The 24,229-nt window shown below is 63.0% G+C and overlaps 1 protein-coding gene across 3 annotated transcripts; it reads right to left on the reverse strand.

The window, feature by feature from the left end:
• Positions 1-243: 243 nt before the first annotated feature.
• Positions 244-23,994, reverse strand: ARHGEF16 (Rho guanine nucleotide exchange factor 16). Of its 3 annotated transcripts, none has more exons than XM_070768344.1 (15): positions 23,855-23,993; positions 15,340-15,943; positions 13,507-13,549; positions 12,398-12,567; positions 10,763-10,819; positions 10,184-10,344; positions 7,582-7,734; positions 7,307-7,436; positions 6,468-6,542; positions 6,048-6,140; positions 3,912-4,063; positions 3,542-3,730; positions 2,568-2,641; positions 1,938-2,039; positions 244-938 (listed from the first exon to the last, which is right to left on the reverse strand). In XM_070768344.1, exons 2-15 carry the CDS (start codon positions 15,922-15,924, stop codon positions 799-801), a joined length of 2,124 nt encoding a protein of 707 aa, XP_070624445.1. In that variant the 5' UTR covers positions 15,925-15,943; positions 23,855-23,993; the 3' UTR covers positions 244-798. The 3 variants fall into 3 exon arrangements, 2 of the variants coding, with proteins under 2 accessions (XP_070624445.1, XP_019832444.2); XM_019976885.2 differs by having other exon boundaries at positions 13,507-13,552; XR_011560843.1 differs by lacking the exon at positions 244-938 and having other exon boundaries at positions 1,945-2,039; positions 3,542-3,780; positions 13,507-13,552; positions 23,855-23,994.
• Between the last annotated feature and the right edge of the window lie 235 nt (positions 23,995-24,229).

The following is a 24,229-nucleotide window of genomic DNA, read 5'->3' on the forward strand; positions in this document are numbered from 1 at the left end:
CCCCAGACCCACTGAACAGGCTCAGCTTCAAGGGGCTTCCTGGGAATGGCCCTGCCTATGACGTTCCAGGTGGACAGATGGGCAGGGCCAAGGACTGGCACAGGGTGACCATGAATGTGGGCCCAGACAAGCTCCTGGAGCCCAGCACAGGTGACCACACACAGGGGGCCCAGTTCCGGCCCATGGGAATTTTGCAGGGACTGCTGTAGCCTTTGCTGGGGCTCACAAATGTGCAAATCCAGATGTTAAAGAAATACTTTAATGCCTCAAGGTCACGGCTTCAGTGCTGGCACCGCAGGGTCACCTCCTCCAGTTGGCCCACCTCTGGGAACACAGGGCAGCCCTGGGCATTTAGGCTGGGGCAGGACAGGCGTGGGAGGGAGATCCCTCCAGGTGATTCCCGCTCTTCTCAGGGCCATCTGCCCCGATCACACACCCACCGCCTCACTGCCCCCTGGGGGCATGGGGGACAGGACAGGGCAGCCAGGAGCTGGGGGAGGGTGAGGCCAGTGAGCAGGTCAGGCAGGGCTCCTCCCGGGGACACAGCCTGGGGCCAGGGCTGGCATGGCTCCTGAGCTCGCCTGGAGGAAGCTGACCTGGAGGAAGCTCCCCCGAGGACGCGTGACCATTCTCCTTGGAAGTGTCCAGAGCCCATGCTGCAGCCTACAGGGCCTTGGGCCTTTCAGGCCCCAGGGGCCAGCCCACCGCACTCCCCAGGAACAGGCGGGGCCGCTTGATGGAGTGTGGACTGACGCTGCACGGCCGCAGCCCGGCCTGGCGAGGTGCCGGCAGACCCAGCTACACGTCCGTCTCCACACGCAGCCGCTCCATCCTGCGCACGTTGCCCTCCACGGCCACGCGGCTGGTGATGCTCCGGGCGAAGTCCTCGGGGAACCAGCCTGTCTCTCCATCCCGCAGCCTCTCGCCATAGAGCCATCCTGGATCCAGACACCGGGCAGGTGAGGGCGGGGCCCCTAAGTCGGGTCCTCAGCCCTCAGAGCTACCGTCCCAGAAGATGCCAGGGTCAGGCATCCCTTGGAGCTGACCCTGCCCCAAATCAGTGGCCTTGCTCAAGGTCACGCAGACAGTTGGTCTTCCAGCAGGTGCCCGGCCCCGACACTGGCCACAGGGGCTGAGCTCACTCCAACAAACCTGGCCCGTCCTGAGCAGCTGCTCGCAGGGGCTAATCTCCTGCTTAGGACACAGAGTGACCAGGAACCCACTTCCGAGCCCGAGACTGGTTCATGTGAAGATATCCTTGAGGGAGGCTGTTGAAGGGGCCCCTGGGCCCAGTGTGAGCCCATGAAGTGCTTGCTTCTCTAGGGGTCTTGGGGCAGCTGCCCACACCAGTGTGCTCTGGACTGTGGGCAGGGTTCTCAGACTTTCACTCAGCACCAGCCTGCCAGCCCCTCCTCTCTGCCTGCCCCAGGCAAACCCCAGGCCCACTGTCCCCCACCTGTGCACCCTCCAGGCCTATCACCCACCCCGTGTACAGCCCCCAGGCCCATCACACCCCATGCACCCCCCCAGGCCCATTGCATTGCCCCCCATGAATGCCCTCAGGCCCACTGCTCCCCCTCCCCATGTACAGCCTCAGGCCCATCGCCCCCCATGCATCCCCCCAGGCCCACTGTCCCCCCATGTACCCCCAGGCCCATCTCTCCAACACCGTGCACCCCAAGGTCCATCTCCCCCCTCTGTGCACCCTCCCAGGCCCATCGTCCCCCATGCATGCCCCAGGTCCATTTCCCCCACCGTGCACCCTCCTCAGATCCATCGCCCCCCGCCGTGAACCCCCCCAGATCCATCGCCCCCCATGCACCCCCTAGGTCCATCAACCCCCCGTGCACCCCCCAGGCCCATCTCCCCCACCCCGTGTACCCCCCCAGGCCCATCGACCCCCCCAAGACCTCCTAGGCCCATCACCCTGTGCTCACCATCTTCCTGCTCCAGGATCAAGACCACGTCTGCCTGCTGCAGTGTGATCTCGTCCACCTGCTTGGCCAGGTAGGCCTTAGTGATCTCCACCTGGAGTAGGTCTGGGGAAGGCAGGCATCAGCGGCAGGACTGTTCCAGGGAGGGGGTGGGCAGGGTTCCTGTCCCAACACACCCCCTGTGGCCTGGTCTCGGTGGAGCCCAGCAGCCCCCAGGTGTCCCAGCGCATGGTCACCGGGCAGCTTTCCTCCGCTAAAGCTGGGACCCCTCCTGAGGCTGCGGGACCTGCTGCTCTCACTTTCAACACCAGCAGAGGGCGCTCCAGGCTTCTCAGGGGCCAGGCAGGGCCGGGGCTGTGACACAGCTCTATGGGCCAGTCCACTCCAGCTCCTTGGCCTCACTTTCCCTGGTCACTTGGCAGCCGGGAGGATGAGGTCCTGAGCCAGTGCTGGGTCTGTGTGTCCAGATGGACACACACGTACCTGGGGTAGGGCCCCCACCTGGCAGGTCACCCTGGGGCAGGCTGTGGGGTGGACTGGGGGCTGGACAGCACCTCTTCACTCCAGACTGACCCCAGCCCCCGGGCAGGGAAGGGGCTGTGAGCCCTGCTGGTTGCAGGGGCAGGCTCTCACCTCCTTTGTTTGGGGGGCCCCGTGCCTGCCTCTCCCGTTGCGTGAGCGCCGTGATCCACCGCGCACGGTCACTCCTGGGGGGAGAGGGCCCATGAGTGAGGCCCGAGGCTGATTCCACCAGCTGATCACCTCTGCTTCACGCCCCCCAGCCAGTGTGACATGGTGGGAAGATGGGGGTCCCTGAGCCCCCACAGCCTTCGAGGTGTGAAGGCAGTGGGATGAAGGTTTATGCTGCCCGGGCGCCCTTTGGTGAGCCAACCCTGAGTGGGAGGTGTAAGTGGGTGGCCTCCCTGGTCGGCCTAACCCACTGAGCTGGGTTGGGGCCAAGGTGCAGGAAGTCAGACTGAGGAAGGAGCGGCATGCAGGCCTCCTCTGGGGCAGGCTGACCTGGGGCCAGGCAGGGCCGGGGCTGGGAAACAGCTTTACGGGCCAGTCCACTCCAGCTCAGTTGCCTGTGGCCACAGACTTGGGCAGCGGCTGCACCCCCACAACCCAGGCTACCCTGTTTCCTGGCACTAGTCTGGAATGCCCTGCCACCCTGTCAGTCTGCTGTTGGAAATAGAGCCTCGGCTTCCCTCCTGGGAAGGGGCCCTGCTGGTGGAGGTGTGGAGACGTGGCCAGTACCTCTCTGTGCGCTGGTCCCCGCACTGTTCTGACCTCACTGCCCCCCGCGGCCCCCACCCTTGCTGCAGCCCGGCTGTGCTCCTGCGTCTGCTGGGGCTCCTTCCCCAGGGCCCCCACTGGGCACCCCCCCTTCCCTGCCTTTCCCCTTAGTCCTCACCCCCGTGGACAAAAAGGACTGTTCACTCGCACATTTTGCATCTGGCATCTCCTCCCCAACTGCAGGAGGGTGAACTACATGAAAACTGGGCTGCCCCTGGCACAGTGCAGCACCCGGGAGCCCTGGATCAGGCATTCCATCCCCACGGAGCTCTCAGGGTCGCCCCCGCCTCCAGGAAGCCCTCCCGTCTTACGCGGAGTCGCAGGACAGCAGGATCTTCTCCTGGCGGCCCTCGCTGTTGTGCAGGAGGATCAGCTGGAAGGGGTGTGGAACAGAGGAGCCGCGATTGCCGCCCCCCGGCAGAGAGGCCTCTGAGGGCTCCATCTTCTGGACCTGGATGTGGTCCACCTGGGCATAGTCTTGGACCATGAAGCTATCCTCGCTGTAGGGAGACAGGTGGCTGGCCAGATGCTGCAGGGGTCTGTGGGCAGCCTGAGGGCCAGGTAGTCGGAAGGATGCTCCCAAGGGCTGGCCCCAGCCCACCTCCCTGGCTCCAAGGCCACAGCTGCTAACTGCTCCTCATCCTAGGACCATGCAGCCTGGCACCCAGGGGTGGGGCCCACCTCTTCCTCTTGGTGACCACCAGGACGTCATTGAATAGGAACAGGTAGCATGTGGGCCGGCTGGCGAGTTTCCGGAACAGCCCGGTTTCCTCCACTACGAACAGCTCCCCGCGCTTCAGCAGCCATCGGGAGGCAGAGATCAGCGGGAGGGACTGGGGGCCAGAGCAGAGATGGGGTGAGTCCTGGGGGGGCAGGGAGGGACTGGGGGGCAGAGCCAAGTTGAAGTGAGTCCTGAGGCAGGGCAGGAAAGGACTGGGGGCAGGGCAGAGATGGGGTGAGTCCTGGGGGACAGGAAGGGACTAGGGGGCAACACAGAATTGGAGCGAGTCTCGCAGGGGCTCCTGGGGTGAGTCCTCGGGGGCAGGGATATGCAGCTGAGGGGACAAAGCCCTGCCTCTGAGAACAGGGTGACCAGGCCTCCCTGGGGCTGGATCAAGGAAGGGAGAGCAAATATCCAGGCCTCAAACAAAGGGCCATTCAGTCTGCGGACAGGAGCCCCATGGGGCAGCAGCTCTGTGCCAGGCCAGGATCCAGATCCTACCCAGCAACCCAGGATAGACCTGCCCTGCCTCCAGCCAGGCCTAGGGGCCCACTGGGCACCTGCCGAAGGCCCCCCTGAACCAGGAGGCTTGGCCGCACCTATGCAGACTGCAAGGAGCCCCTGATGTGCAGGACCACATCTGGTGTCCAGGGGCCTTTCCTGTAAATGAAGTTCCTCCCCCTCCATGGCCTAGAGAACAGGCTGGGCTAAGGGGGACATGTGAGAGGCACAGGCGGGCAGGACACCTCGCCCCTGCCCACATGGGTCTCACGCCAACATGGCCAGCACCGACGCTCTGGCCTGCTAAGCTAGAGAGAGATGGGGAGAGGCAGACAGAGAAGACTTTGCAGGAGGGTGGTTGCGGGGAGCTGGGAGAGCCTGCCCACCAGCCTCTGCTCCCCAGACATGCCCCAACCCACACCCCACCCCTCTGGGAGCTCTGAGCCCCCTCGCCCCAACCTGGCCTCGCTGCTCCCCTGCCCCCAAGCCCTCCAGTTTTGAGAGATGGCGGTAGGGGGTAAGAGCCCCGCTCAGGGGTCAGCCTGGCCTGAGTCTGGGTCTTTGCTCTGGTCGGGAACATATTCACTCCAAACATGATCTCTGCTGCCCGGCCGCAGAGAGGATCAGGACCTCAGCCAAAGGTTCAAATGCCTCCTCTGTGAAGCCCACCCTGACCCACCCTCAAGGAGCCTGCTGCCCTTGTCTGAGCCTCCGTGTCCCCCCTCCATGGTTCCGCAGTCCTCCCGCCTGCCCATGGCGGGTTCCCATCCGGCTCCAGCCTACCTGGCTGCCTCTGCAGACTGGAGGTCAGCAGCTCAGTCTGCTTGATGATAAGCCGAGGCCCCACCCACAGAGCTGCCCCAGGCTCCCTCTGAGTCTTCTGCCCACCCCACCTTGCCCGCAGGGCTCTGCTGCAGACAGACAGGCTGGGGTAGAGCATCAAGGTCAGTATGGGGTTGGCGAGGGTGGGGGGGGGGTGTGTGGTGGGCAGAGGCTGCCTTCAGGCCCTGATTCCAGCCAGCAGTTCCCACTGCCATAGGCAGCAGTTAGGGCAGCCCCTGGACCACACAAGGACGGCTAGTCTGTGGGCTGGTGGGGGAGCTGTGGGGGCAGAGTTCTGAGCTCTGCCTGCTTGGGAGGCACTGTAGGCTGCTGAGACCTCCACCACCAGACCTCCAGACCCGCCAGGGACAGGGAAGCCTGAGTGGCTCTGAGGTCATCCAGCCCTGGCTTCCAGCGCAGCTGACAAGGAGCCCTGGCCCAGGGTGAGCCCTGCAACTGGGCCTGCCAGCTCCCCCGACTCAGCCGCCGGGTCTGCCCTCTGCTCCTGCAGCCCTGGGGGTGGGGGCACAGGCTGGAGAGAGATCCGCCCGCCCGGCCAGCCTCAGGCAGGAGAGTTGGAGCTGGGCCCTGTGGCCAAAGGGGCCGCTCTCAGGTGGGGAAGGGGCTGGAGAGGCAGAGGCAGACCTCAGTCCCAGGCCTCACGGTAGGGGTGGGGGTCACCCCCAGAAGCCTGTCTCCAGCCTGCAAGCTGGGGACGGTGACCCCTGACCTCAGAGCAGGGCCTGGGCCGGGGCGGGATTGGGAGCACCTACCTTGACCTTGCTGAAGTCCAGCTGTGTGTGCAGCGTGTACATCTGTTCTGTGCGCTCCATCTTGTGGGCGCCCTCGTTGCACTGCTTCACCAGCTGCAGGGTGTGCACGGGAGAGCAGCTGCTGCGGGCCGCTGCCATGGGCTGCCATGGCCTGGCACCCCACTCCCACCCCTCATCCAGCCTGGCCTGGCTACCCACGGTGCTGGCCCTCATGGCTGCCCTAGTCCCCGTCCTGCCTAGGCCCACTGACTGTGTGAGCTCCACTCTTTCTGGGCCTCAGTTTCCCCACCAGCACTCAAGAAGCTTGGGAGGGACCACCTGGAAACCCTCCCTGCCCCACCCTCAGGGTCTCTGCCATCAGGCTGGGCTGGGCCCCCACCTCATATACCACCCCCATCCCCACCCCTGGGCCCTCCTCACCTTGCTAATGGCCTTGAGCGCACGGCTGGCTGCCTTGTACCTCTCGGGGTGGCCCTGTGTCTTGAGACAGAGTGTCTGCAGGAAGACACCATCCATGAGAAGCCACGAGCAGCCTCCTGTACCCTGGCTCAGCGGCCTCCCTGGGGCAGGGGCTCCCCTACCTGTGCCAGACCTTGGGGACACTCAGAGGGCTCCTGCCAGGCCCCACCCCTTCAGTCCTTGGCTGTCCTTATCCAGCAGGGAGGCCTCTATTTCTCCATGTCCCAGAGGGCCCCGGAGGGTCTGATATCCTGTCTGCCTGGGACACTGACCCACGGAGCACGGGCTACAGGCCGCCTCTCTGAGTTCAGCAGGGCCCTTGTGTGCATGTGTGCAGGCACACTGTGCCTGCCGTGAGTGTGCACCTGTGTACCTAGGTATGCCTGTGTGGCTTTCACCCCCACGAACCCCTCTGTCCCATGAGCTGGCATCTCAGAGCATGAGCCACTCCAGGGAGCCCCTGGGGATGGTGACGGTGTCTGGGTCACCCCAGGTCCACACAGGACAACTGACCGAGGGGCTCTGGGTAGGAGGCAGCCACAACCCTGGACTGACGCTCAGCAGGGGTCTGGGGGACACCAAATCAGACTCAGGACGTGAAGGCACCCCGTGACCCACCAAGGAAGTGACCAAAACCCGCCGAGTGCTGGAGCAGCTCCCAGCAGAGAGAGCTCTGTGGGCAGCTATGGTCACCATGGCAGTTAAAGTCGTCTTATAATTGTCTTCATAATCATATATAACAGACACTCAGTGAGGTCAGGAGGAGCGATGCCAGGCTGGGGCCAGGGCTGTGCACTCACGTCGGTCAGGAGGGGCAGCCGGGTGACCCTCTGCATGGGCAGGATCAGGAAGGAAATCATTGGCAGACCCCCACATGCTGGCCGCTGCTCGATTGCCCGCAGGGCCTCCCGGAAGGTGGCGTTGCTGTTTCTGCAACAGTGAATGGGGTCTCAGCTGCAGTGGGTGGCGTGGCTGGTCCAGAAACGGGAATCGGAGGGAAGCCGCAGAAGCTGGAGGCAAGGGGTCTGCTCCTCCTGGGGCCCCCTCCCACCCTGCGGACCCGGGGCCAGCTCACGTCAGCCGCTGCAGGGCACGCTGCTGGTAGACCTCGTTGGAGCAGTAGGAGATGTAGGGGTGGAAGTGATGCTCCGCGTGCTCCTCCAGGATGTCGCTGATGTCCTCCACGCACACCTGCGCCTTGTGCCGCCGCTCCAGGTCCTCGAAGAATCTGCGGGGGTGGGGGTGGGGGGCCAGGAGCTGCTGGTCTGTCCGTGGCCACGCACGCGTGCACACACACGCACACAGGGGCACCAGTGCGCACCGAGTGGGCTGGCTGCCCAAGGCGCTCCTGGGAAAACCCCAGATCTGCTCCTTAAACCTGAAATAACTGGGCATATACCCACGGCCAAATTCAAGGCCACTCCCTGCGAGATTCTGGCACAGATTCTAATTGGCATCATGGGATGCAGACAGGTATGACCAAGAACTTGTTGCTTTGACTTGATTCCCTGGGACTTGGGTCAGAACTGCCCACATCTGCCTGGAGGCCTGGCCCCCTCTACCCAGCTCAGGGCTGGGGCAGGGGTTCTGCTCCTTGCAGGTGATTACAAACCCCCAATTCCTGCTGGGCTGCCTGCTGAAGCTCATCCGTAACCCAGGACTCAGGGAGGGAGATGAAGATAAATGAGTTTGGCCGGTGCTGACCCAGGGCTGCCTAGGGTTTCGCTCCCACAGGCAGCCATTGCCTCGTGGCTGGGCCTGGGTGGACCCGCGTTGGGTCACTGGGGGTGTCAGCTGCTGGCTGAAGCCTCGGGTGCACCCTGCACAGCCAGAAGATACTGGACCCCAAGGCCTCATCACATGACCAGATCCTGGCCAAGGCAGCTAGGGGCCTCCCACCCCAAGAGCTCTGCCCCTGAGCAAAGCTCTTTGTCCCAAGGCCCGTTCCCATGCCAGTTGCTCCGACCAACCCCAGGCTCCAAGCTATGATCTTCTCTACCCGCAATCGACTCTTAGAGCCTGCTGAGCGGGGCTGCCGGGACCAGCTGGGGCGGCGTCTGGGAGATAAGACAGCCAGCTGACCTTTGAGGGCAGAGAGCAGAGTCCTGAGCCAAGACCTGCCCCACACGGGGATGCTGGCTGGCCCTCACCCCTGTGGGGAGCCACCAGGCCCAGGCAGCCAGTCCAGCAGGGTCCTTACCATCCTCCCAGGGTGAGTGAGGGAAGCAGGGAGAGGGTAGGGAGGAGGGCCCAGGCTCCAATTCTGAGGACACCAAGGAGCCCCCAGCAGCCCCACCCAGGACCTGTGACAGGTCCGTCCATCCCGGAGGATAGGAAACCGCACCAATCTGTGGCCCCCTGCCCTGGGGCCCTGGACTCTTATTATCCTTGGTAAGCCTGGTGAGGGTCTCAGGGAGGGGGAATGAGGCCTGGCTTGGAGGTGGGCAGGGGTCCTAGGCCCCCACTCACTGGGCCCCAGCCTGACCCTCCACTCATGAAGGGGCTGCCCTTCCTGTAAGTGGGAGCATTCTGAGAATCCCCACTTGGGGCAGATGGGGACCCCCACCCCTAGATCCTGCCCCGAGAGGGAGGCCTGGCTGCCTGGATGCAGGACCACACACACACGTGTGTGCACAGGCAGCCCACACTGGTCAGCACCTCTCACAGGTGACCCCGAGAAAAGTCTGGGAGAGCTGGCCCTTAGCAGCTGACCCCAAACAGCCAGTTTCTGGGGAGGCCACTGGGAGTGGCTAAGAGCTACCAGGGCCAGGTCAGGGGGTCAGGGAGGCCGGGACACCCCACTAGGGGGCAGGGATGGAGCCTGGGGTCTGTGGAGGGCAGAGAGAGCAGGGTCCATGTGTTCAGCCCCACCACGCTCAGGAACACAGGACAAAGGTCAGAGCTGCAGGAGGGGGCAGCCCACCCCAGGACCTCACTGAGTCAGGGGCTTCAGACTTCCCATGGCCGGTCACTGGAGTCCTGCGGGGAGTGCCATCCCAGGGACGAGACGGCCCTGGATTCCATGGGGGTCCTGGGGCAGCAGACTGGGGTGCTCAGTGAGGTGGGTCCAGCACCTGATCATTTCCCACACTTTGCCCCTGTCTGCAAGGGGGCAGGTGTGGGACCCACCCCTTAGGTTAGGGAGAGGACGCTGAGCTCAGGGAGACTGCAGAGGGTGTGATGGGGTTGCCTAGGATGCAAGGCAGTGCGGGGCTGGACCACATGGGTGCTGACTGGACCTCACCCTCCACGGAAGTAAACACACACACACACACAGACTTGCTGCCACACACGCACATACACACAAACAGGCCCAGGCAGGCCTGCAGCTGCACAGCCGGCCCCTCCACCTCCCAGCCCTGCAACCAGAGCCCTGGGCCGGGCCCCAGACGCCTCCTTGTGGAATATGACCCGGGGCTGCAACTCAAAGCTGCCCCGGCCTGCTCCACTCTGCAGGCATCTCATGCCTCATCATTGGCCCTCTATGTCCGTGTGCCCTGGGGCCAGCTCCTGGTGGCCGCAGGGCCCTTGAGGTTCTTGTGCTTCCTGCCCCTACAAGGTAGCTCCAGACCAGATGGTAGGTCCATCCACACTGCAGACCAGGGTCGCTCGGAGTCCTGGCCTTCCCACCCTCCTGAGAGCCTGGGCCGCTGCCAGGGTGCCGGGCCGGGCCTCACCTCTGGCTGGCACTCAGGACATCTGTGATGTTGGAGAAGAGATGGTGGTGCTCCATCTGGGTCATGGTCGCCCGCAGCGCCCGGGACTGCAGGAACTCGGCCACCAGGATGCCAAGGCTGTGCTGGTACGAGAACTCGGACGTAAGGATCTCGAAGATGGCCTGGGGTGAGAGCAGAGCGGATGTGGGGCAGCCGTGCCCCCTGGCCCTGCCCGGAGCCACCCCACCACACAGGGGGCCTGGTCCAGGGTGTGTTGGTGACAAGCACTCAGGCTGTGGGGATATGATGAGGGCGCAGGACTTGGGCCCCCTGGACAGGACCTGGGTGGGGCTGTCAGCACAGCTGTCGGGGCGGGGGGCAGGTGGTGAGCCACTCTCCTGGGTTTGCACTCTGGGAAGGACTCCCACCCTCGTGTGGAAAGTGGGTAATGGTAGTCACTCCCAACCCTCACCATGCCCAGGGCATCAGCCATCATTGGTACCAGGAGGCGGGCAATGAGTGAACAGGTGACATCACCATAGCTGCGGTCCCTGCCTCTGCCTGGGCTGTCAGAAGCAGGTGCCCCTGCCCACCCTGTACCTCCTGCCTCTTGCGCTCCTCGGCCGGAAGCTGGTCCAGGATGCCTGACTCCACCACCTGCAGACAGCAAGGCTTGAATCACAGGATGTACCTCCCAGATGCTCATCCTCTTGTCGGACCAGAGCCAGCGGGGATGGCAGAGCCGGCCTTCAAGGCTCGGCACAGTGGGACTGCTGAGCTGGCCTGTCCCTGCTCAGTCCCATCACCCACATCTCTCCTCTTTGTGGAAACATCCCCCTGGGAAGCGCCCAGGGGCAGCCAAGAGAGAGCATGGGTGTCCAGAGGGAAAGGCCAGCAGGCACTGGAAGTGGGGAGGGGGCTCTGTCCTACAGAGCTGCCTGGGGTGGCAGGTTGGAGGTGATGGTGGTAGACAGGCAAAGAGCCCTGGGAAAGCTGAGGGGCGTGCTGGGGACAGGGCCACGACTCAGGCACACCTGGGCCAGGAGAGTCAGCACCTGGCCTGGGAGATAGGGTTAACAGTGTTCCAGCAAGAAGCACTGCCCTGTTCTCCACCCGTCAGGCCCCCTGGCCCATAGCTGCCCTGGCTAGAGTGTGGCCCGCTCGATCACAGCATGCCCACTGTGTCCCTGCAGACCGTTGGGAGAGCCCACTACAGGACTAGAGCCACCCGATCCTTCTCTCCTCCCCACCAGCCTGGGAAGAGGCTGCCAGCACCGCTTGGGCTGGCAAGGTAAGTCCCAAGCTCCCTTCTCAGCCCAGAGGCTGGGTTGAGATGCCCTGAGCTCAGGTGATCGAGAGCAGAACCTCAGACGGCCTTCTAGGGTGCAGCATCCTGACCCAGCTCTGACCCTGGAGGTCACATCCACACAGGACCCGGGCAGGTGGGCACACACATGCGTTTCCAGCCCTTTTCAGCTGTCTGCCCTCATCCCACCCCCTCCTGGGCCCTCCCTGGCCAGTGACCCCACGGCAGGCAGTGTCGTGGAGCTCAGTAGGTGGTCGGGGTTCCTCAGCCTGCCTCGTGCCCTGCGGGGTGTGGATGAGGAAACTTGTACCACAGCCAGGGGCCCTCACCCCACTGCCCACTGCGCCCACAGCCCACCCTGCAGCTCCGTTTCTTGGCTCCCAGGGGATGGGGCAGCAGCCTGTGTGCCCCAGGCCAGCTGCACCTTCCTGGGGAGCGAGAGTTGACTCTCCGCTTAGAGCTCGGGGCCTCTGTCTCAGCTATACTCTCCACCGAGACCCCACCGCCCTGCTTTGAGGGGACCAACCCTGATTTCAGATGTGGAAGGTGGTGGGGGGCTTGGTAGTGGCACGTGGCTTCAGCCTGGCCTTTCCCCTCCCTTCCTGCCTCCTCACTTGGACCCTCCAGGCACATTTCAGGGTCAGCGCCCTGGGAAGGGGTGCCCTGTGCCCACAGCTCCCTACAGGTCAGCCTGAGCAGGGAGCAGAGGGCATGAAGCTCACCTGTGGGATGCCTGTCACACATACACAGATGACATCTGCCCCTAACCTCTCCCCTAGTAGCCCCCTGAAGGTGCCCCATGGGGCAGGCCAGCTCTGAGGCACCAGCAAGATGCCCCTGAAAAGGGAGCACAGATGCGGTGCTTCTGGGCAGCTCCCCCCTCACTGGGAGGACCACCCATGGCCTTTCCCTGCCATTGCAGCCCCTACCTCTGGGAGCTGGCTCCAGGTGATCTGGGGGGGCCGGTAGCTCTTGACCACGATGGGGGCGTCCACTTTCCGGGTTCCCTCGGGGCTGGGGGGCTCATCGAGCAAGTCATCGTCGGATTCGTGGCTGGTGTTCAGGCCTCGCTCCCTGATTTCCTGGTACAACCGGGGGTCTGGGGACAGGGGCGCATCATCTACAGGCCTGGGGGCTCTGAGCGGTCTGATCCCCTCAGGGACCTGCAGGTCGAGTCCCCCCGAGGAGACCCTGAGAGCGTCAGGTGGTGCAGGGCCCCCAGAGCGGGTTCCCCTTGGGCCGGCTGGCTCCCATGGCGGTGCTGGGAGCCCAGGGTGTCCCTGTGCCAAACACCTTTGGACCAGGGCTGAGCAGACAAATCAGAGCGGTCAGGGGCCAAACTGCATGGCCTGGGCCGGGGGGCCGCATGGGACTGGATGGGGCTGAGAATGCTCCACAGTGGCTGTACAGGGGTGCCCGGTTCGTGGTGGCTGAGACAAGCCTCTCCCTCCCATATGGCCCCAAGACCTAAGGCATTGCTGCTGCTCTCCTGGGGTCTGATCCTGACGCCTTCCCAAGCCCAGGCCTGTGCTGTCCACAGAGGCTAGGGCTCGAGGAGGGGCCTGTCCAGCTGGAGCCTCTCATACGCAACAGTGGCTACGTCCTGGCTGGGAGGGCACCTACCCTTCCAACTCCCAGGGGGTCCCAGAGACAGCCCACCCAGGGTGAATGCACTGCTCTGGGCCCTGCCATGCCCAGCCATCACCCATGGCCCCAAGCCTCCAACACGGGTCCTGTGGACGGTGTGACTGTTGCCCAGACCTTGGTCTCACTGGCAGGGCCTGGTGCACCCAGTGTGCTCGACAGGCAGCTCCTGCAAGTGAGCATGGGACCTCTGTCTGCCCTTGCCCCACCCCTGGCATGGCAGGGTCCAAGGGAACTTTCTAGGCTTATCAGAGCTGCAGGGCCAGAAGGACCACCAGGCCCTGGAGGGATCCCACCCAACACTTTCACCACCTCCCCGGACGCCCCAGTGAGACCAGCCCCCGGCCCAGTCCGGCTGCAGTGCTGTCCGAGGGGGCCTCGTGGCTGCACTCACCGTCTTTGAAGGAGCCCTTGTGTGCACGTTTCCGCCCCAGCGTCTTCTGAGCAGAGAGACACACAGGTGGTCAGTGGGCGGAGGGGTGGGCGGGGGTCACAGCTTCCCTCCCCCAGAGACCACTGCATGCTCCAAGCATGACACCACCCCCAATGGGAGGTGCTCCGCTGGGCATGCAGAAGATGCTCAATAAACGTCGGCTCCACAAGGGATGCGGGGCCACCAAGCAGAGGCCAGGGCAGGCAGGACAGTATGGGACAGGGGCTCAGAGTGGGCAGGGCAGGTTACCGAGGGCTGGGCAGGTCCAGGAGGGCTGCCTGGAGGTGGAGGCGTGTAGACATGGGGGATGCCCAGGAAAGTGGGGCATCACGACCAGGCCTGGAGGGAGGCTGGGCAGTACAGCTGTGGCTAGATGACCGTGAGGGGCGCTGGGTGGGGAGCTGGGGCTGCACGCATGCCCCATGGATCTGGGACCTCAGGAGGCAGGAGGAGCAGGGCTGGCATGTGAGCATCCAGTCCCAGCAAAGGCTAGGGTCCCTGCAGCTGATGGGGCATGGGTCTGCAGGGATGATTGGGGGTGGGTAGGGGTCTTGAGGCCACACAGCCTGGACCCTCCAGCTGCTGCTCTGAGCCCGCCTCCTTGTCCAGGATCTTTTTCCCCTGACCTCACAGGTCCCTGGATTCCAGGAAAAAGGGAGCTGGTTTCTTGAAACAAGTTGGGGCCTGAAACTCTCCATGCTGGTCAGGGCCGTGGTGTTCCCAGCCACACTTGGCTGCTGTCCCGCTACCCTGCACCCCACCCCCACCTGGCACCCCCATGCCTTCTGCCTCCAGGTCTGGGTGCCTGCTGTTGCCTTGGCCCCTCCTATACCTGCCCCCACACTGTGTCTATGGTTCTGCTTTAATCCTTTTTCTTCTGGACCCCTCTCCCCACTGGGCCCTGAGCTCCTGGGGACCCCTCTGCTCTGTGCTCTCTCAGCACCCTGACAACCCCTAGCCCAGCACACGGTGCCCCTATAACACTGTGCCCCACCATCCCAGGAGCTCTCCCAGGGCCTGTCGACCCAGTGGCTGAGGGCTCAGGAAGTGTCGGCTGGAGGCACGAAGCCAGCATGAAAGAGGAAGACCCCGCAGGCCTGGCCCTAGGCGGGTATGGAGAATCGCAGTCCAGGCTCTCGTGCAGGCATGACGGGGGCGCCTCCCCCACCAGGCCAGGGGTGTCTCTAGCCTGAGGACAAGGGCTCAGGTCCTCCCCTCTCCTCTACCTGCAGGGTCACCAGTGTTCTGACAGATGGTCTGGGCTTCTCCCAGATCAGGGCCAGTGCTCATAGTCTGGACAGGAGCCCATGGTGGAGGAGGTAGCCAGGATGGCACCCTGGGCACAGGGAGCCCTGAGCTGGCTGTTGGGCAGGGCAGCAAGGGACAGCGTGCAGGGCAGCGTCCAACTTTGGACCTGTCAGCAGCTCCCCCAAATCCCCGATGGGAAGCCCTGGGCAGACAGATCCCAGGCCAGCTGATGCAGCAAAGCCACCACTGAAACCCATCCTCCAGACAGGCTGGCTCCCTCCAGGGGCTCAGAGGGCCCTCCCTATGCAGTGCTCCCCGCTGTGGCTGAGAGAAGGGATGACTTCAACTTCCTGACCTAAGCCTCTGCTGCCTCATCTATAAAATGGGGACATACACGCTCTGTTCATAGAGTGGCTATCAGGCTAACAGGAATGAATCCGTCCAGGAGCCTGTGCAAGTGAGCACCTGCATGATGATGTGAAGGTGTGGTCAGACCCCCTCTCACCTCCCCCCAACCACCACTGACCAGAGAGACGGGCCTCCTACCTTATTTTTGGCTGCAGGCCGAGCAGGAGGCTGGCTAGGCTCCTCAGCCAGAGCCTGGAGCTTGGGGGTGAGCTGGATGGGGCCCCCTTCGCCGCCTGGAGTCCCCAGACCCTTCATGGCTGCCCGGTAGGACTGGTTCCTCAGGTTTCGTTTCAGCATCCCCCCAGGACCCGTGTCCAAGTCCATGTCATCCAGGGAGAAGCTGGGGGCCGAGAGGAGCTGGGGGTTCCGCCGGGCAGCCTCCTTGCTGAGCATGGCTGCCCCGAAGCTCTGGTGGCGGGCCGGGGTCTTAGCCTTGCTGGACACAGCCAGGCTCCGAGGGATAAGCTGCTGTGTGCCCATCTTCAGGGCTGCTGGGCTCTGCGTGCTCAGGATGACGGTCCTGGGCTCCTGGGACTCAGGGGCCGGCTCTGGGGGTGCCGGGGTGTCGGGCTGGAAGGCGGCATTGCTCCCGCTGTGCAGGGAGCCGCGGACCACTGGGAGCCCGGATGCTGGGTTCCCCTTGGCATCTAGCCGCAGCTCTGAGTGGAAGCGGTATTCCAGGAGCTTCTCCTCCACGGAGCTGTCCGAGTACCGCTGGGACATGCTGAGTGGCCGCAGGACCCTGGGGGAAAGGATGGAGGTGAGGGCAGCCCCGATCCAGCCAGAGCCCGGGGTACAGTCAACCAGGATCCAGTGCTCAAAGGCTGGTCTTGCCACCTGAAGCCGAGCTGGCTGTCACATGGCCCACAGTCTCCAGGAGTCCCCAGGGAAGTCAGTACACAGCTGGCCAGAGGCACCTGGGGAAGCTCGGGACAGCACAGACCTGCAGGGACCTGGATGGACGACAGGCTCCCTGAGCTTTGGGGACCAGGTAGACACAGACCACAGAGGCTGGCCTGGTGGGGCCTCTGTGCTCCCCCTGCGGGGCGTAAGCTCACGGCAGTGCAGGTCTGTGGCCTGGGACCCCAAAGACTCGGACTGGAAGAGCCACTTGGCCTCCTGGCACCATTTCCCACGGTCAACAAGAGAAGGATGAACAGTGTTGCCTGCTGGACTTCCCCGAGGCCTGCAGCAGACAGCATGGCTACACCCCCTGGGGTGCTCAAGGCTGGGCTGAGGGGCCGGTGTAGGTGTGAGGGCTCATCCAGCCCAAGGGGCACCACATCTCCATTCTCACTGGGCAGAGAGGCTGGGGCCAGTCCCACCCGGGACACAGGGCAGGAAGCGACGGATCCAGGATCTGAACTCAGGCCTGTCTGACTGCCCTGACTCTCCGCCCCACACAGAGCGAAGCCACTGTGGCCATCACCTACACGTTTCCCTGGGCCCCGAGACACGCTCACCCTTTCCCAGGCTTCTGAACTTAGAACCGGGCCGACAATCCGTCTCCAGTCTTGCCAGGCACGGTCACCGTGTGCACGGGAACCCAGAAGGGAGGGGACATTTGCAGAGCTCTGACCCTGAGCCTGCAGCCCCAGCACACACTGCTGCTCCCTGGGCATCGCTGTGGCCTGTGTTGGGTGCCTCTGAGGACAGCTGGCTCTGCCCGCATCCCCTCGGATGGTCCAGCCCGTCCCTCCCAGCAGCCTGCCCCACCTTGGCCCTTTCATCTTCTCCGTCCCCACCCACCCCCATCCTCCAGCCCTCGGCTGGCCTGGCGGCCCGCCCCCTCCCCAACAGGCAGCCCTCTGTCCTGTCTGTCCACCAGTACACCTGCTTCCCTCCCCCACCCACGGCCAGGCCTCAGCAGAAGGATGTATGTCCCTCCTGGCAGAAAACTTCAGAAACCGCCGCAAGATTCCCACCATGACTTCCCCTGCAGCAAGGAGGGTGGGCACGTGTGTGGGGATGGAGCCCACGGGCCTGGGGTGAGCAGGGCCCCCGGACCCCGCGTATCTAAGCACTTGATGGAGCTACTTGTTGCTGCAGCCCAGACTGGCTCATCCTGGCTGGGAGCACATCATTTAGCCAGTGTGGCTGGGTCCACGCCATCTGCCACACCCTGGGCCTCTTGGGCACCAGCCTCGGGCCACTGACCAATCCATCCTGAGGATCTTCTCTCCCATTGCCGCCGTCACCTCCCCCTGCGGCTCCCTGTGCCTCGGTTTCAAAATCTGTAAAGTGGGCCCAATAGTAATCACCCCACCCCTGCTTCCTGAGGTTGCTGGGAGGGGCGGGGAGCTTGTACATGTAGCGCTTGAATGGGGGCCTGGCCACCGAACAGCTGGGGGGATGACTAGTGCTGAAGAGAAGGTCATCTATGAGCCTCAAGAGGATCAGCTTGTAGTTTAGAACCTCACACGGAGGGAACATGCTCTTTTCATTCTTTCCTGTTTACTTTTAAGGGAAACAAAGATAGCCACCATTCATCCGCTTCTCATATTAATGTATGTAGAGCTTCTGAACGTTAAAGTTACAAAGGCCAGTCAAGGGTGGGAGCCCTTGTTTCAGATGGAGAACTAAGGATCCAGGTCACCGGCCCAGGTGGCCCTGCTGGCGGGCGGCCTCGGCTCAGAGCTTTGCCACGGTATCCCTTGCCACTTTCCCTGTGGGCCTGGGGAGGACAATGACCCTGGTGTTCACCCAGAAGCTCCTGCCCTCTCCCACCTACAGGGGCAGCTGGAACAACTGGACCCCGTCCCTTGGAGGCCTGGCTCTCCGCACCGCTCTCTGCCCCAGCTCACAGGTTCTCCTCTAACACTATCCCGGGAAGGCGTGTGTGGCTCAGGCTTCCGGGCCTGCAGGGAGGGGCTGGCCCTGGAGCCTTGGCCACGCCCACAGCAGGGCGACAGCCCACGCATTCCTGGGGACATTCTGAGTCACCAGGCTGAGGAGGGCAGCCACCCTAGGCCTCCCTGGGCACTGGCAGCCGTAGGCGGGTCCATACCTCCCCCGGTCAGCCTCCCCTGTTAACTTGGTACCCAGGACTGGTTGAGAAATGCAGGTTTCCATCTATGCACACGAAGCAGATTAGACTAGGAAATGGCAACACACGCCAGTATTCTTGCCTAGAAAATTCCATGGACAGAAGAGCCAGGCAGGCTACAGTCCTTGAGTTGGACATGACTGAGCACACACGCATACGAGCGAGTGTACACACACACACACAAAGCAGATGCACCCGAGTGGGTGTCCAGGAGACACCCTGAGTCCTTTTTTCTAGCCACGGTGTATTTACTGCAGGGCAGCTACACTGTTATAAAAACTCGCTGCGGGCACTGAGAGGCCTGCACCAACACTGTGGTGCCCGTGGACCCCCCGCCCTGGCCCCATTCTTCCTTCTTCCCCCACTCCTCCCCATCTCGGGCTCCAAGCCTGACCCCTCCTTGAAGCCCTGGCCCAGACCTGGCCAGTGGCACGGCCTCTCCCAGGAGAGGACAAAGTCTCTTCTGGAGCTGGAAGGTACCAGATGGAGCCGGTCAGGCCAGCCCCTGCTGGGCGTGACCTGGGTTCTAATCACGGCGGCCGCACCCACAGGCCTGGGGTGCCACCAGCCTGGAACCCAGGCCTGAAGGAGGGGGGCACTGTGCCAGGCGTGTGGGCTGCAATCCCGCTCTGCACAAGCCCCAGAGCCTGGGCCCGGCTGGAGCTGGCTCCTGGGGCTGCAGCCATCGCAGGGCCCGTCTTCTTCCTCCCTGGGTTTAGCTGATCAGAGATACCTGGGCGTAGGTTCAAAAGTCCAACAGCACTGAGAGGCTGATCATCCTAGACAGGCATCCTCTCCTCATGCCCTACCCCCACCCTGCCTGCCACAAAGCACCATTCCCAGCTTCTCAGCTTTCTCCCAATTTCAAATAAGGCTCAGTTGCTGTTTCTCCATCTCCTACCTGTGGGCATCACCCACTGTTTCCAGCCCAGCGGATGAAGCTCCAGCCCCAGCTCGGCCATACCCTGTGGGTGTTTGTCTTAGCCTGGCCTGCCCAGCCTCCCTCCCATTAATAATTCCCTCTTGTTTACTGGCTGGTTTTCCTCCTGTTAATTTTCTCCATGCACTCCAGTGCCCCTGCCCCAGGCATCTGGATGCTGTGCTCACGGGATCCAGGCATCAGACCGCCCTTGCTAGGCCGACCCCTGCCTGCTTTTAGGGCAGGAGCTGGGCACTCTGGCCCCTACCCTGCAGCCTGGTCCTCCCCGTTCCTCCTTCCCTCCCCACTGAGCTATGGCCCACCCCCTGGCACCTTCCCAAGGCAGGGTCATGGGAGGAGACCTTTGAAAATGTCATCTTTGTGCCTGGAGAGTCCCACTGGAGATGATTTTATTCAGGAATAGAGAAGCCTTCTTCCCTTGGCTTCCAGCTTCCACTGCCAGTGAGACACTGACAGTGGTCTGACTTCACCTCCTCGTCATGACCAGAGGCTCCCCAGCCCTGGTCACTGATGGTGTGGTTACTGCTCACAGGACGGACGCAGCCATCGATACGCGTTCACTCGCTGAGCCACGGGCTCACGTGTTCTTTTAGGTCCGCACGTTTTCTGGTGCTGTTTTTTTTTTTTTTTTTTTAATCATTTCTCCCAACTCTGATGCTTTGGTCTCTTTCTGGAATAGCTGTTGCTGAGACCTCCCCCTCATTTCAGACCTCTTCTCTCCTTTGCCTTTCGTCCTCCTTTGCGGGAGATTCCTGCCTTCCACCAAATGTTTTTTTTCATGGTCCCACCAAGAGTTCTCTCCTGCTCTTGATGCAGAGAAGCCTATTCTCGTTTCAAGGATTCCATATGCTGTTTCAACATCCCCATTGGCTTCTATTTAACAGACAGGCAAGTGCTGGTGGGAGACCTGTGTGCCCTGTGGGCACACACCCATGAGCACATATACACAAGTACATGCTTCTGCCTGGCAGGCTCTTTGGGATTCCCTACTGGGTTTGTGTCTCGGGATTTCTCCTCCAACCAACTGGCTCTAAGAGCCTCTCTTTCATCACTCTCACTGGATACTGGCCTTTGCCTGGTGTCCTGCAGCCAGCACAGGGGAGGGCCCAGAGCACAGACTCAATGCCAGCCATGTTCTCTGGGCAACAATGTCGCTGAGAGGGGCCAGACACCCTGCAGCGACCACTTGAGCCACAGAGGCAAGTCTGCTCCCCAGCAAAGGCATCCCTGGAAAGCTCCCCAACCAGTGTCCATGGCGGCGGGGGCTGTGTGTGATCCATCTGTCCCTCTGTTCCCCCATGGAGCCTGTGCATCCTTCAGGAGCAGGGATGACTTCCTGTCCACGTCCCCACAAACAGCTGGGCTCAATTCCCAAGCTGACACGTGAATGCTAGTATCGTGGGCACCTCTCCTGTTCCTCTCCTGGGATCCCGTCTCCCTGAAGAGGCCCTGGTGAGCTGGGCGGAGAACTAGCCCGCTTGGTTCTTTGCTTCAAGAAAGCAGAATCCGCCAGGGCAGCACCATCAGAGGCTCCAGACCCACGTGTGCCCCCTCTCGGGTGATGCCCTGCTGGCTTCAACTCAGAGGGAGCTTGGGGAGGCCCCCACAGTTGGGTCCTGGGAACCACAGCAGTGGCTTCCCCCTGTGCCACTAAGCAGCCTCCGAGTGTCCCCGGTGCCCGTGCAGGGGTGGGTGGGTAAGGGCCTTCCCTGGTGGCTCAGACTGTAAAGAATCTGCCTGTGATGCAGGAGACCTGGGTTCGAAACCTGGGTTGGGAAGATCCCCTGGAGAAGGAAATGGCAACCCACTCTAGTATTCTTGCCTGGGGCATCCCATGGACAAAGGAGCCTGGCAGGCTACAATCCATGTGGTTGCAAAGAGCTGGGCATGACTAAGCAACTAGTACTTTTATTTCACAGCCTCCCTGTGTCCCAGTGTACATGCAGAGCTGGGTAAGGGCACGTGGGGCTCGGTCGGGAGGAGGGGGCTGGGGTGCTGAAGATGGAGGTGGGGACGTCCCCGGCAGCCTCAGGTGATCTGACTCAGCCTGTCCAGTCCTAAGCTACACTTGGCCCTGACCTGACTCTGCCTTTCAGGCTGGCCTGGCTCAGGGGCCCTTGCAGCCCAGCACCCCCTGAGCCTGTGTTCTTCCCGAAAGATGGGCTTCCTGGACCCCAGGAGGCTCAGCACCATCCTGTGGGCTGCCCTGAAGAAGCACAGCCTCCCTGCCTGGCCTGGGGCTCTGATCACTGAGCTCTCACAGTCACCAGGATCCACATGGCACCGACTATGGGACTTGCCACTCCTCGGGTGAGGCCACCACGGCACCTCCATCCATGCGGCATCTCTTCCTCTAGGTCTGGCTGATGAGACCCTGCCTGGGGGGAGGCGGGGCTCGGCCTCCCCGGCACTGTTCACATGACCCCGTCTTTGCTCAGGCAAACTTGACCCACCATGATGGCCTTGTGCTCAGGTAATTCTGCCTGGCCAGGCTGGAGACTGGGAGTCACACGGAATCCGGGGCAGGACTGGGCTTCATAAACCACACAGCACACAGGTCTGTCTGAAAGGCGGCTGGGACAGCTGGGGGCTCTTGCAGGTAGAGCCCCAGGGATGCTGCTCAACACCCTACAGGGCGCAGGACCACCCACGACAAGGAATCATCTGGAAAAACTGTCTGCGGTGATGAGGCGGAGAAACCTTGTCTCAGCTAACTGGAGATTCACCCGCCTCCATGGGGGCTGGGAGACCCTCCTGGCCGCCCTTGGCCTGGCAGCGGGAGGTGGGTGGTGGGCCTCCTGCACCCGTGACACCTCTGGGGCACCACAGGCATCACGGAAACCACCCTCCTGGCTTGGTTGGCCAATGGCTCCCATCCTGTCTCTCAACACAGCCACCCCGAAAACCCGGTCCCTGTGCCAGGCTTGGCTGGCACAGACGCTGTTTCCCCTGAGCTGCCCCAGATAAGAAATCAGAGCCCTGACTTGGACAGACAGCCTGGACAGGTGACCTCAGGCGTCCTCCAAATACTCCACGCCCCCTGTGTCTTGCCCCTCACTGATCTTCTGGAAGGCAGATATTTCCCTGCTCTGCCAGGCAAGGAAACCAGGTGCAGAGGGAATGTGACCTGCTGGGGTCAGGCTGCTAGTTAGCGGAGAGCTGGGCAAGGAGCCAGGCCCCGTCCTGACCTAGATCCTCGCTGCCCCAATGGGACGCCTGGGTGAGCAGCGACTCTCCCTGGAAATAAAGGCGCTGATACAGGTGGTCAGTGGCTTTGGGCAAGGCAACTGCCACAGGCAAAGGAGACAAGCAGCTGAGATCCATTCAGAAACTGAAACTAAAATTCCGGGACCCAGACGTGGTGAGTGCCATGCCCAACGGGTCACGCACAGACAGGCGTCTCGGGGCAAGCCATGTCACGCCACCTCACCTCTGCCCCTGGTTTCCTCTCGTGTAGGTGAAGAGAATCTCCGTGCAGGGTCAGAGACAATCCCCCCTCTCCCTGAGCCCGTGGGGAATCAGAGCCCTTGGGGAACTGGCATGCTCCCTTCTCCCACACGTTCCTCTCTTCTAGGTGCCCAGGTAAGAGGGGGTGGGGGAGGGGCCTCTGCCAGCTTGCCATTCCCCCCTGCAAGTGCCAGGGAGGACCCGGGGAAGCCCTGGGTAGTGCGCAAGATGTGATGCCAGCTTCTACAGCCTGTGGGCATTGTCAGAGCAGCGACCAAAAGAGGAGCCAGCTTCGGCTGAGTCAGCACCTAACTGCTCCCCTTTCACAGACAGTAAACTGAGGCCAGAGGGCTTAAGTAACTTAGGAGACCCAGAGCTAGGATTTGGACCTGGAGCCCTCACGTCCAAGCACTAGTCAATGGGGCTGCAGGGTAGACAGGCTGGCCTGACAAGCACCCCCTGAGGCCCCACACCAAGAGATGCAGACTGTTCACCCCCAGGTCGATGCGGAGTTACCCCCACCACCAAAGTGGCCCCTGTTGAGCTGAGGTTCAGCTGAATCTCAAAACAGATCCTTGTTTCCGGGATGCAGAAACGGAGGTTGGGCAGCTAGGACAGGGGTCTTGGGATCAGTGGGACCCACAGCTTCAGGAGCCTAAGCTCACCCTCCTTAGCCAAGAATGAGCAGATCCCCTCCGTCTGCCCACCAGGGTGAGGAGGAGTCCTCATTCTTGGGGCTGCTACACTTGGTACCAAAGTGGGTTTGGGCAACAGATTCTCCAGAGTTGGGAGGGTCGTTTGCTCCCTCCCTCCACCTGCTTTCAAAGGTCCCAGGGTCTTCCTACGGATCTCTCAGCCCTGATGCCCCAGTGGGCGGCAGAGTTCCCCTCCACGGCGAGGAGTGTCCCCTAGGGCTTAGAGGAGAAAAGACAGCAGGCAGCTGGAACGCTTGAAGCCCGGGAGTGGGGTCAGGAGCTCTAGGTCCAGCCAGGCTTTGTCCCCTCCCGCTGCCTCCGCTGGGCAGCCACTGCGGAGGGAGGGAGCCGCAAAGTGTCGCGGCCCCCGGGGCGGGGCTTTCTGGAAAAGCGAAGGTGAGGAAAGGGGCCAGCCCCCTCCCAAAGGCTCACCCCCTGCCTCCACCTCGCTCACCCGTCCCTTCCCCGGCTCGCCTGTCCCCCAGGCTTACTCGTTTCCCTCTCTCACCTGTCCCCCAGGCTTACCTGCGCTGCGGGGCGGAGGACGGAGCTACGAGCGCGTCAGCGGGTACAGCCTCCAGGCTCCGCGCCCCAGCGGGCAGCAGCTCCCGCCCGGCGCTCTGTCCGGCCGCTCGGTCCCTCCCCGTCCCCGCCCCCACACTTCCTGTGCGGCCCAGCGGGAGGCGGCGGCGCCCCGGCCCCGCCAGGTGGGTGGCCAGGTGGGGCGGGGCGCGCGCCCGGCGGCTCCGGCTCCGAGTGCCGGCGGTGGGAGGGGCCGGCGGGGTGCGCCCCAGGTACCTGGCCGCGCTGCCTGCGTCGCTGTCCCCACCTGGCCCGCGGGAGCCCACGTGACTCGCAGCGAGCGGGCTCGCGCCTCTGAGTCCAGTCTGGAGTCTCTTG

The sequence above is a fragment of the Bos indicus genome, chromosome 16 (assembly GCF_029378745.1).
Source record: "Bos indicus isolate NIAB-ARS_2022 breed Sahiwal x Tharparkar chromosome 16, NIAB-ARS_B.indTharparkar_mat_pri_1.0, whole genome shotgun sequence".
Classification (NCBI taxonomy): domain Eukaryota; kingdom Metazoa; phylum Chordata; class Mammalia; order Artiodactyla; family Bovidae; genus Bos; species Bos indicus.